The 12,698-nt window shown below is 41.4% G+C and overlaps 1 protein-coding gene across 2 annotated transcripts in view; it reads right to left on the bottom strand.

Moving 5' to 3' along the window:
- fibcd1a (fibrinogen C domain containing 1a) overlaps positions 1 to 12,698 on the bottom strand; it is a 97,334-nt gene that overhangs the window by 18,079 nt on the left and 66,557 nt on the right. For both annotated transcript variants that reach the window (XM_031817853.1, XM_020468489.2), the window contains one exon: positions 10,696 to 10,792. In XM_031817853.1, the coding sequence (XP_031673713.1) occupies positions 10,696 to 10,792 (97 nt within the window). The remainder of the gene's footprint in view (positions 1 to 10,695; positions 10,793 to 12,698) is intronic.

Here is a 12,698-nt window from a genome sequence, read left to right as displayed (position 1 = left end):
ATTTACATGTCTCTAGATTAACACGATTGGATGCTCAAATCTGTTCGCTTTAACACACAGCTATAGGCTCTTCTGAACAATCAGAACGTCTATTAGCGATGAAATCCTGGGGCCTTATTTATCAATATTGAGTAGAAACCACTCAAAAATAATGCTTACGAACGGAATGTTCAGAAGCATAGAAAAAGTGTGATTTATCAAACTCCTTCAAGTGTCATACACACACAGTTTGTTTTGCTGATGATTGCATCCAAAACATTGGCTCATCGAGGGCTGTGAGATGCCAATCAGCATGTTGTATGAATTCACAATAATTATTGAATTATTACTCTCACAATTTCAGACATTTTCAACATATACACTGAATATACCAAACATTAGGAACAGCTTCCTAATATTGAGTTGCACCCCTCTCCCCTTTTGCCCCCAGAACGACATGGACTTTATGAGGTGTCAAAAGCGTTCCACAGGGATGCTGGACCATGTTGACTCCAGTGCTTCCCACAGTTGTGTCAAGTTGGCTGGATGTCCTTTGGTTAGGGGACCATTGTTGATACACACTGGAAACTGTTGAGCATGAAAATCCCAGCAGCTTTGCAGTTCTTGACGCAAACTTCTACTGCAGTGGGCTAAATCAGGGTCACACAGAGAGTGTCTCTTGGTATTCTTAAACAAATCTACTTTGAAACAAAAGTATACACCTCACAAACATGGTTATGGTCTTCAAAAAAGAAGACACCTTTACCATGTCAGATATACAGTTGAAATGTATTACATTTTGAGTTTGCATCCCAATAATACACTTTATATACATAACAGAAGGCTGGTGGGGGGGGTTATGGTATGGGCAGGCATAAACTATAGACAATGAACACAATTGCATTTTACTGAAGGCTATTTGAATACACAGAAATACCGTGATGAGGCCTTGAGGCCCATTGTGAGGCCCATTTTTTTTAAAGGTATCTGTGACCAACAGTATTTTGTCTGTATTCTCAGGGCCTAATGAATTTATTTAAATTGACTGATTTCCTCATATGAACTGTAACTCAGTAAAATCGTTGAAATTGTTGAATTTTGCGTTTACATTTTTGTTCGGTGTAACGAGTGACATCAATAAGGGATCATAGCTTTCACCTGGATTCACTTGGTCAGTCTATGTCATGGAAGAGCAAGTGTTCTTCATGTTTTGTGTTTTCCCCATTCTACGTTGACAAGCAGTTCCCTTATTCCACCACTTGGCACTGTGTATACGCATGGTCATGACTGTGCGTAAATTTACACACACTCTCAAGCAAACACTCATACAGTGGTGGAAAAAGTACCCAACTGTCATACATGAGTAAAAGTAAAGATACCTTAATAGAAAATGATTCAAGTAAAAGTTAAAGTCACCCAATAAAATTATACTTGAGTAAAAGTCTAAAAGTAATTGGTTTAAAATATACTTAAGTATCAAAAGTAAAATTGTGCGTCGCCCCATGGCCCTCCAGGTCAAGGCCGGCTGCGACAGAGCCTGGGCTCGAACCCAGGGTCTCTGGTGGCACAGCTAGCACTGCGATGCAGTGCCCTAGACCACTGGAGGCCCGGATGGCACCAACATTCAGACATAATTTACAAAAGAAGCATGTGTGTTAAGTGAGTCCACCAGATCAGAGGCAGTAGGGATGACAAGGGATGTTCGGTTGATAAGTGCGTGAATTTGACTATTTTCCTGTCCTGCTAAGCATTCAAAATGTAACGAGTACTTTTGGGTGTCAAGGAAAATGTATGGAGTAAAAAGTACAAATTTCTTAAGGAATGTAGTGAAGTAAAAGTAAAATGGAACCGGTGTTTTTCTGGATCAAACGCGCCAAATAAATGGACATTTTGGATATATATCGACGGAATTAATCGAACAAAAGGACCATTTGTGATGTTTATGGGACATATTGGAGTGTCAACAAAAGAAGCTCGTCAAAGGTAAGGCGTGAATTATATTGTTATTTTTGCGTTTTGTGTCGCACCTGCAGTGTTGAAATATGGTTTCTCTCTTTTGTTTATGGAGGTGCTATCCTCAGATAATAGCATCGTTTGCTTTCGCCGAAAAGCCTTTTTGAAATCTGACATGTTGGCTGGATTCACAACAAGTGTAGCTTTAATTTGCTATCTTGCATGTGTGATTTAATGAAAGTATGATTTTTATAGAAATGTATTTGAATTTGGCGCTCTGCATTTTCCCTGGCTTTTGGCCAGGTGGGACGCGTCCCACATATCCCAGAGAGGTTAACAATGCTGAGCCAAATAATGTTTTATTTAACATGGCGGGAGAATGGTCCACACGACTCTGTGATTATGTTGGCAAACGACACAACAGGGAATAGCTGATGTCATGGTGGCTCATCTCTATAAAATTCAGTACAATTCGTGGACTTATTCCATCCAACGTAGGAGACACTGGGAGTGGGAACTTGTACATTGTAGGGAAAAAAGGCGATTGGAACCGTATTAGAGACCATTCATCAATTCACAGGCCTTCACTCTATGGTGTTATTTGACAAGTAGTCAGAGATGCAGGAGTGCTACAGGAGAGGGATTTAGAGAGACCTATAAGTAGAATAATCTAGAGGTGAAGATCAAAACTAGTTGTGTGATCAGGAATCACACTAGTATTGTGCTGACAGATATACCATTATGAGAATGTCTCAGACCATTTACACTATCTTTTGACATGGAGCTCAATACAATTTTTAAAAATCTATTTCACCTTTATTTAACCAGGTCGGCCAGTTTCCAACTGCGACCTGGCCAAGATAAAGCAAAGCAGTGCGACAAAAACAACAACACAGAGTTACACATAAACAAACATACAGTCAATAACACAATAGAAAAATCAATGTACAGTGTGTGCAAATGTAGATGAGTAGAGAGGTAAAGCAATAAATAGGCCATAGAGTTTAAATAATTACAATTTAGCATTAACACTGGAGTGATAGATGTGCAGATGATGATGTGCAAGTAGTGATACTGGGGTGCAAAAGAGCAAGAGGATAAATAACAATATGGGAATGAGGTAATTGGGTGTGCTATTTACAGATTGGCTGTGTACAGGTCCAGTAAGCTGCTCTGACAGCTGATGCTTAAAGTTAAAGCTTCAGTGATTTTTGCAATTCGTTCCAGTCATTGGCAGCAGAGAACTGGAAGGAAAGGCGGCCAAAGGAAGTGTTGGCTTTGGGGATGATCAGTGAAATATATCTGCTGGAGCGCGTGCTACGGGTGGATGTTGCTATGGTGACCAGTGAGCTGAGGAGATAAGGCGGGGCTTTACCTAGCAAAGACTTATAGATGACCTGGAGCCAGTGGGTTTGGCGATGAATATGTAGTGAGGACCAGCCAACGAGAGCATACAGGTCATAGTGGTGGGTTGTATATGGGGCTTTGGTGACGAAACGGATGGTACTGTGATAAACTACATCCAATTTGCTGAGTAGAAGTCAAGGATCGCTGTCCTGCCGAAGTCAAGGATCGGTAGGATAGTCCGTTTTACGAAGGTACTTTGGCAGCATGATTGAAGGAGACTTTGTTGCGAAATAGGAAGCTGATTCTAGATTTAATTTTGGATTGGAGATGCTTAATGTGAGTCTGGAAGGAGAGTTTACAGTCTAACCAGACACCTAGGTATTTGTAGGTACATACATTATGGTCAAGATAATTTAGCAATTACAACAATATATTCACTGTTGGTGACCCCTGCTCATAGCTTATATGCTATTGTGAGATATTATTCTAGAAAAATGGAATACAATGTTTTACATTCTCTTTATCTTTCTCCTTCTCCGCCATCCAAAGTTGTTTAAAGCGATTTACTTTATGACTATATACGATTAGGGACTCAGGGAGGGTCTGCAATACAGGGCATACACATATCAGACTAAAAACAGAACTGTAGCTTACATTATTCAATATATTGAGGTTAACTTTGCAGCGGCTGTGAACGCCTTATCATTTACTTGCAAGAGCTGTATGTACTTTGAAGGGACTAAATATCAATTTACAACGGACACATCAAGAGAAAAACTTCACCAGTGAATACCTGGCTGAATCTGGTTCCTGACCATTGGATACAACTCATCTGTCAGATCCAAAGGGAGCATTTGCCATGTCTGCACAAACAACGCTATAAAAACACAGGACATCAAACGTGATTGATCCAGCCCATCTCATCACTTTAAGTAAACAATAGTAATCCAACTACACACATACTGCATAACACTCCGAGGCACTCACACACAGAATAAAACAGACATACTGTGACCATTAGTTTGTCAACAGTATTTCAATTAACATCAACTGAATGGAAAGACTGTAACGGAAGGGCTGGTGTGTCAAATCAAATCAAATCCAAATGTATTTGTCATATTCTTCGTAAAGATTAGGTGTAGACTAACAGTGAAATGTTTACTTACGGGTCCTTTTTCAACAATGCAGAGTTAAAGATCAAAAATAATAATACAAAAAATAAAATAGTGACAAAAGGAATAAATACACAGTGAATAAACAATTACAATACAGAGTAAAAATAACATGGCTAAATACAGGAAATACCAGTACCGAGTCGATGTGCAGGGGTACAAAGTAATTGAGGTAGCTATGTACATATAGGTAGGGGTAAAGTGACTAGGCAACAGGATAGATAACGAGCAGTAGCAGCATATGTGGTGAGTATGAAAGTGTGTGTGTGTGTGAGTCACAGGAGGTTGGTGGCTCCTTAATTGGGGAGAACAGGCTCGTGGTAATGACTGGAGCGGAATCAGTGGAATGTTATCAAATACATCAAACACATGGTTTCCAGGTGTTTCATTCCATTCCATTAGCTTCGTTCCGGCGATTATTATGAGCCGTTCTCCCCTCAGCAGCCTCCACTGGTGTGAGTGTGTGTGTGTGGTCAGTATACATGTGTGCGCATGTTATGGTTATGTGTGTGTGGGCGTATCTAGTGTAAGTATGTGTGAGTGTGTGGGTAGAGTCCAGTGTGCTTGCATAGAGTCAGTGCAGTGTGTGTGTGTGTTTTGAGGGGTCAATGTGTTTAAACCCAGAGAGAGTAGGAAGAGTGGAGCTGTGAGAGAGATAATGCCTGCAGCTCGCTGAGCAATAGCACTCCATAATGACCACTGTGAGGCCTGGAGCGGGACAAGGCTACAGTATACACACTAACATAACAAATATTTCCACTAGTTTGGTAAATCTTCAACTGCAATTTAATTTTACAATACAATGTTCAATGAATATGTTGATAGTATTGTCAATATACTGTAGATGTGTTTCTCATCTATTTGTATTTTTATTTATTATGGATCCCCATTAGTTCCTGGCAAGACAGCAGCTGCTCCTGGGGTTCAGCAAAATGAAGGCAGTTATACAATTTTAAAAATGTTACAATACCTTCACAACAGATTCAAATCAAATCAAACAGATTTCACAACACATTAAGTGAGTGCGTTCAGTTATTGTGTGTGAGTATGCATGTATTTGTGCCTGTGTTTGTGTGTCATCACAGTCTCCGCTCTTCCATAAGGTGTATTTTTATCTGTTTTTAAAATCTAATTTTACTGCTTGCATGAGTTACTTGATGTGGAATAGAGTTCCATGTAGTCATGAGAGAGGAGAGGTTGACTTCATGCCACCAGAGAACTCTTCACAGTCCCCTTCACAGCCCCCAAGTCAAGAACAGACTATGGGGGGCGAGCCTCCCATAGTCTGTTCTTGACTTGGGGGCTGTGAAGAGACCTTTGGTGGCATGTCTTGTGGGGTATACATGGGTATCTGAGCTGTGTGCCAGTAGTTCAAACAGACAGCTCGGTGCATTCAACATGTCAATACCCCTCAAAAATACAAGTAGTGATGAAGTCAATCTCTCCTCCACTTTGAGCCAGAAGAGATTGACATGCATAGTATTAATGTTAGCTCCCCATGTACATTTAAGGACCAGCCGTGCTGCCCTATTCTGAGTCAATTGCAATTTTCCTGAGTCCCTCTTTGATCACAAGACTGAACAGTAGTCCAGGTGTAACAAAACTAAGGCCTGTAGGACCTGCCATGTTGATAATGCTGTTAAGAAGGCAGAGCAGCGCTTTATTATGGACAGAATTCTCCCCATCTTAGCTACTGTTGTATCAATCTGACAGCTTACAATCCAGGGTTACTCCAAGCAGTTTAGTCACCTCAACTTGCTCAATTTCCACATTATTCATTACAAGATTTAGTTGAGGTTTGGGGTTCAGTGAATGACTGGTCCCAAATACAATGCTTTTAGTTTTTGAAATATTTAGGAGTACCTTATGCCTTGCCAACCATTCTGAAACAAACTACAGCTCTTTGTTAAGTGTTGCAGTCATTTCAGTCACTGTAGTAGCTGATGTGTATAGTGTTGAGTCATCCGCATACATAGACACACTGGCTTTACTCATGAAGATTGAAAAAAGTAAGGGGCCTAGACAGCTGCCCTGGGGAATTCCTGATTCTTCCTGGATAATGTGGGAGAGGCTTTCATTAAAGAACACTCTCTGTGCAAAGAACTATAGATCATGCATCAAATAATGTCCCAAAGCTAATTCCTCCATTAACCCCACAGTCGATTGATGCACCTGTGCGTCACATGTTGATGTAATTTTGAATATTGAATAGCTCCCTGTGTGTGTTTTGCTAGTACTTGCCATTTCTTGTAGTGGCTGTAGCTCAATCCCCTCTTTCCGCCAATAACGAGCAACTGGCGCTCGAGGGCGGCCCATCATTACGCACACCTGTCACCATCATTGCGCACATGTGTGCTTCATGGGACTCACCTGGACTCTATTATCTTATTGATTGCCTCCCCTATATCTGTCACTTCCTCAGTTTCTTCCCCGTGTCTGCATTAATGTCGTTTTGTTCCCCTTGTCCAGACACTGCCCTTGTTTTGTTTCATGTCCGTTATTTATTAAATATTCACTCCCTGTGCTTGCTTCTCGTCTCCCAGCGTAAAAAGTGTCACGAATAATGTGACCAAACATGGGTCATTTTTTATATATATACAGTATCTCTTAGATATAGGACAGACACTTCAAAACCTTAGTCCTTATGATTTATTTTTGACTGTTTTGCCACAGTTGTTATTCAATGTGTTTCTATGGGCTGTAGCAGTAAAGAACAAATTCAATATTTTATCAAATCATTTTGTTATAAATAATTTTTTAGACCTACAGGGCTCCTACAATTCCAAATCAAATGGTTAAATGATCAATTGTATGACTACCTTAAAACAATTCCATATGTTCGCTTAGGAGATATTCCGATCTAAGGGCTTAGACCTACATGAATGGCAGAACGCTTAGCTGTGAAATAAAGTCTATTTATACTATATGTGTTTTCATATTTAGAAAAGGCACTCTTTGAAATGTCCATATTTAAGATGGCAACAAATCATCTAGGCAATTTTAAAAAACCTAGCTAGAGTACAACAGCTAGCTTAAACAAAGAACAATCACTACCACAATAGCAGTTAGTCCTGAGAGAAAGGAATTATGTAAGTAATGATCAACAGCAGAAAGTCTTGTTATCACATTTCCCATCAGAGTTCAGTGGTTTATAATGGACCCATTAGTAAAAAAAAGTGGTCTGCATAGTGTGGTATGAGAAGAGCTAATTCCAGTCCAAAACAGACCTTATGCTCCACATCATGGCAATTCAAATTGGTGGAAGAAAACCCCAGGCGGATGTGAAAACTTAACCGGCTATCCATATTTACTCACCTCTTCTTTTTTTTCCTTCTTTAAAAAAAATGTTACCCCGTTTTCTCCCCAATTTCGTGGTATCCAATTGTTTAGTAGCTACTATCTTGTCTTATCGCTACAACTCCCATACGGGCTCGGGAGAGACGAAGGTTGAAAGTCATGCGTCCTCCGATACACAACCCAACCAAGCCGCACTGCTTTTTAACACAGCGCGCATCCATCCCGGAAGCCAGACGCACCAATGTGTCGGAGGAAACACCGTGCACAAGGCAACCTTGGTTAGCGTGCACTGCACCCGGCCCGCCACAGGAGTCGCTTGTGCGCGATGAGACAAGGATATCCCTACCGGCCAACCCCTCCCTAACCCGGACACGATGCTAGGCCAATTGTGCATCGCCCCACGGACCTCCCGGTCGCGGCCGGTTATGACAGAGCCTGGGCGCGCAACTCACCTCTTCTTAAGTTAATGCAAAAAGTATGCAGTCAAATTAATTATGCATTCATCTCATCGGTGCAAGGCACTTGTTAGACCAAAATCTCACCTCACAGTTTCTCATTTTAATCAGTTGCTATAGCTGAAATAGAGTATTATGGCAAAAAAAACATATCCCCAAAAGACATTTGGGTCAAGAATAGTAGCCTACCCAGTTCATCGAAATATGTCACCTCATACATTAACAATAGAGGTACTTAAAACACCTTCTAATGGACTGTTATTTTTCAGTATGAAGACATTTGCGGAAATTTGGTCCCTGCCTGTCCCTGGGACGTGTGTTCTTCTAAATGAGCAGCGTGATGAGATTGTATCGCTAGCAGCACACTCTCTGGCCCTCATTCTCCAGCATGCAGTGCTTAATGAGCAACAAGGCATTACTATGCAGACTGTGATCAATACGCCAGGAGGCATTGGCAGGCATGGCCCATGTCATTAATGAATTACTGGGAGAGAAGAATGTAATATGTGCTGACAGGCCAGGCAGGTAAAATGACTGCAGTTATGTTAGGTGTCATGTTTTTATGTTATGACTGTCATAATCCCGTCATGGCAGTTGTGTCAGGTCCCCCCCACTTGATCTTCAATAATCCCTCCTACCCTTGCAGACCACTGGAACTGGAGCTTAACGTTTGTGTCTACATGCTTGTGTAGTGTTGGCACTGGTCATATATTGGCATGCTGAGTAAAGGTTCTGAGTTTTATAGGAGAATATTGGTATTACGTTTTTGATCACCAATTTAAATTCCTTATTTGAAAATGACTGATAAAAGAGATTGCTTATCTGAAGTCCTCTGCTATGTTGGTTTTGACTGAATATGCTAATGCTTTACCAAATAAAAATATGGAATTGCATTTTCAAACATACCCTTTGATGACTTAAAAATACAAATATTAATATTCATATCTCCACAATATCAAAATAACACATCGTTTCATATTTCAGGCAAATTCTTATGCTGCAAGACAAATTTGTATTTTCCTGAAATGAATCTGCAGGATCATATTGCTACGACCATAAACAGTTATTTGGATAACATCAGTAATAAGTCAGCTAACTTAAACTTATAATATTTTTGATAAAGCAGCAGAATGTGTTAAGTGTGTGTGTGTGTGTGTGTCTGTGTGGTAGGTGGGATCATCTTCCAAGTGGAGGTGACCACAGTCTTCTCAGGCATTTGGATAAGGGACAAGCTTTATCCAAGGGATGGGATCTATGTACAATTTACTGACAGGTCCCATACTGAAACCCTGGATCAAAACAGATGGTGCCCGTAAAGTGAATGCTCTCAAAAGTTACGATATTGATCAAGTTTTACATTTGTCATGTCTGTTGAACCTCTCCTCCTCGATGCTTCCCACAGTACATAAAGAGTGCTCTGCTGTGCCTGTAGGTAAAATAACTTTCATAACATGTGGTGGGCAGCAATTTTCCTCTTTCCTGCTCCTCTCTTGGAGAACTCAATCTGGACATGCCTATGCTTTGTGGCAGGCCTGTCATTTCCAATCCTCCAACCCTGAATTAGGGCTCCGGTTCACTCACTGAGGGCAAACAAAAAACACACAAGCACCCATGCAAGCACACACTACCACTCCACCTACACAATCTTGTATTCACATACTTCAGGCCACAAAGAGGAGAAACAGTGAGGATGAGCTGGGGCCTCACCCTGTCCAATCCCCAAATGGCACCCTTATTCGCTATATAGTGCACTACTTTTGACCAGAGCCTGATAGGTGGAATGTACAAGAGGAAACAAACTCAATTATGCCCCTGAAGCGTCAGTGTCCCAAAGAGGCAACTTGAGAAATTAAACATATAAACACCGTATGCAGATTTATTTTTGGTGAGGTAGCAACACCCAGTATTAAATGCCACAAGGAAAAGAGCTACTCAACTTCTTTATATCTTCACACACACACACACACACACACACACACACACACACACACACACACACACACACACACACACACACACACACACACACACACACACACACACGCACACACACAAACATGCAATTGCTCTCAGCTGGTCCCTTTGGGCTTCCCTGTAGATCCTCAGCTAAAGCAAAAGACCAAGTTGTTTGCTATACCAGATGTGTAACTTTTACAGAGGGTGAGACACTCCTACTCATGAATGAAACCTGAGAGGATGGAGCTGCTTAGAGTAACTCTGTGCTTCTACGCTTCTGTAGTGTTACAGGTAAAATACCTACTGTTTTCACAACAACCCAGTGTAGCTTCTGTGTAGGTGTTCATTTGATTCAGCTGTCTTGTCTGCTTGAAATTGTTGTTCTAGTGTGTGGAAGGGGTTTTGGTATTACACACCTAAATAAAATGTTCTCCTTTCTTCATGGGCAGACTTTGGAAATGTGACAAGAACGTGAAGCGTTATCGAACCAATGGAGGGAGTCATACATGGTACTGTTCCTGTTTATCAGTGCTCACCAAGCCAGTGCTCCCCTGTGATCTTGCCGAAGCCGTCGCGGTATGCGTCCCATGCTCGGAAGAAGTTCACTGCGCCGTCCTCTCTGCGCTGAATGACCTGGGAGGAAGAACATAAGAAACAACCCATATTATTACCATGACAACATTTCAGGATATTGTTGTGTGAATACGAATGCCCAAATGCAACCTAATCCAGGGCTGTATTAATTAGTGTACACCATATGAAATTGCAACAGAAAAGGATCTTATTGGATGAGCTCAAGTAGTCCCTACCTATTTCAGTCTGTTTTCTTCTGTTGGGTACCTAGGGAATATGAATTTGAATGGTTGGTTTGCCAGCCCCATTTAGTGAAAATACCATTGGAAATTCCATATCATGTCAACATATCTTTCTCCTAAATGTCTCAGACACTGTGCTCGATTGGCATTAGAAACAAGACCAAAACACCATCTGTCACAAGTTTCCGATCATCCTTTAATTCATTTTGCTTTCTTAAAAATGCTGAAAGCTACGAAAACCCATAGCGAACATAAAACAATGCTCTTTCCTCTGAGAGGTTGGTCTTTGTCTTTGGTATGCAACGGTCCTTTTGAAATCAAGAGAAAACAAACATTTTAACATTCAAACGGCACAATATTAGGATGCCTGACAATGTGAATAGCTCCAGAAAGTCTGTGTAAACTGTGTGGTCCCTGGTAAGGCTGCTAGGATGCTGATGCATGGCTGGAATTAGAAGTGAGCTTCAGACACTAATTGACTCCTGATCCCTTTATAGACGATTAATCAGTCAGGCACTGGATCAATGGCCGATGAAAATGCCAGCGGAGGCAAGGGTCGCCATCAATGTAAATGAGCCCCCCCCACCCTCCCCCTCTCTCTCACATGTTCCACACCACCAACCCAAGGAGCCACAGCCAGGAGAGAGGCCACACACATGTTGACTGAAAAACAAATACGTTGTGACAGAGGACCCGTCCATGTGAAATGTAATTATGATAGTGATACAGTCGGAGCGTTATTCCTCCGAGTATTTGCTAAAAATGCCTCATAGCATTCCCATCTCTAGCCCAGTGATCAGTGATCCATTGGAGAGGCTCAAGTAATCAATGTTACTAAAGGTAAGTCTCTTTTAAAGCATGTGGCGCCTAATGACTAACTGTACATCTATTCCTCTTAATATTCATGTTTTACTGTCACATACCGTACACAGGATAGGTGCAGTGAAATGTGTTGTTTTACAGGGTCAGCCATAGTAGTACAGTGCCCCTATAGCAAATTAGGGTTAAGTGCCTTGCTCAAGGGCACATCGACAGGTTTTTCACCTTGTCGGCTCTTTGAACCAGCAACCTTTTGGTTACTGGCTCAATGCGCTAATGGCTAGGTCAATGTCATTTGATGTGTTTAATCATGTAGCAGCATGCACACTTTGAAGAGTGCTGACCTTGGTCATGAGATCTGTGAAAACACCCTAATTCTCTCAATAAAGGATGCCAACATTCTGGGCAGGTGCTTCGGGCTACATTCAAAATTAATATGTAGAGGCCTCACTGAGAATAAATCTGCTCTCTCCTCCTACCCCCGCTCCAACCCACCACGAAACCCAATACATTTGACTTATTCACTCTAATCTGTGGAAATGCTCAACTAGCCACCTCTCGATGCTTAATCTGTCCCAATCACCACGGCACCTTGTGTAAACCAGGTGATTAAAATAAAGGCAAATTCTCATGTTTTAATAAATATTTGATGAGCTGGGATATGAATACTCCCATCAGAGGGCCTGATGCTGGCTTCAAATTAAGGGGTGTTCAGACGGCATAAAGAAACCGGGCTGGCATATCAGGCTGGCTGACACAGTCCTGGGCGTTGGGAGAGATAGAGAGATGGGAAATTGGGGGATGATTGATGGGTATAGCTACGGGGCACTTGTAATAACGTTGCTGAGAAAAGCGCTGACTCGAAAGCCCCACATGCTGGGTAAACACTAAAAAGAAATATGTTA

The sequence above is a fragment of the Oncorhynchus kisutch genome, linkage group LG3 (genome assembly GCF_002021735.2).
Source record: "Oncorhynchus kisutch isolate 150728-3 linkage group LG3, Okis_V2, whole genome shotgun sequence".
Classification (NCBI taxonomy): Eukaryota; Metazoa; Chordata; class Actinopteri; order Salmoniformes; family Salmonidae; genus Oncorhynchus; species Oncorhynchus kisutch.
The sequence above is the reverse complement of the archived record's forward strand: the minus strand, read 5'-3'. Positions and strand labels throughout refer to the sequence as shown.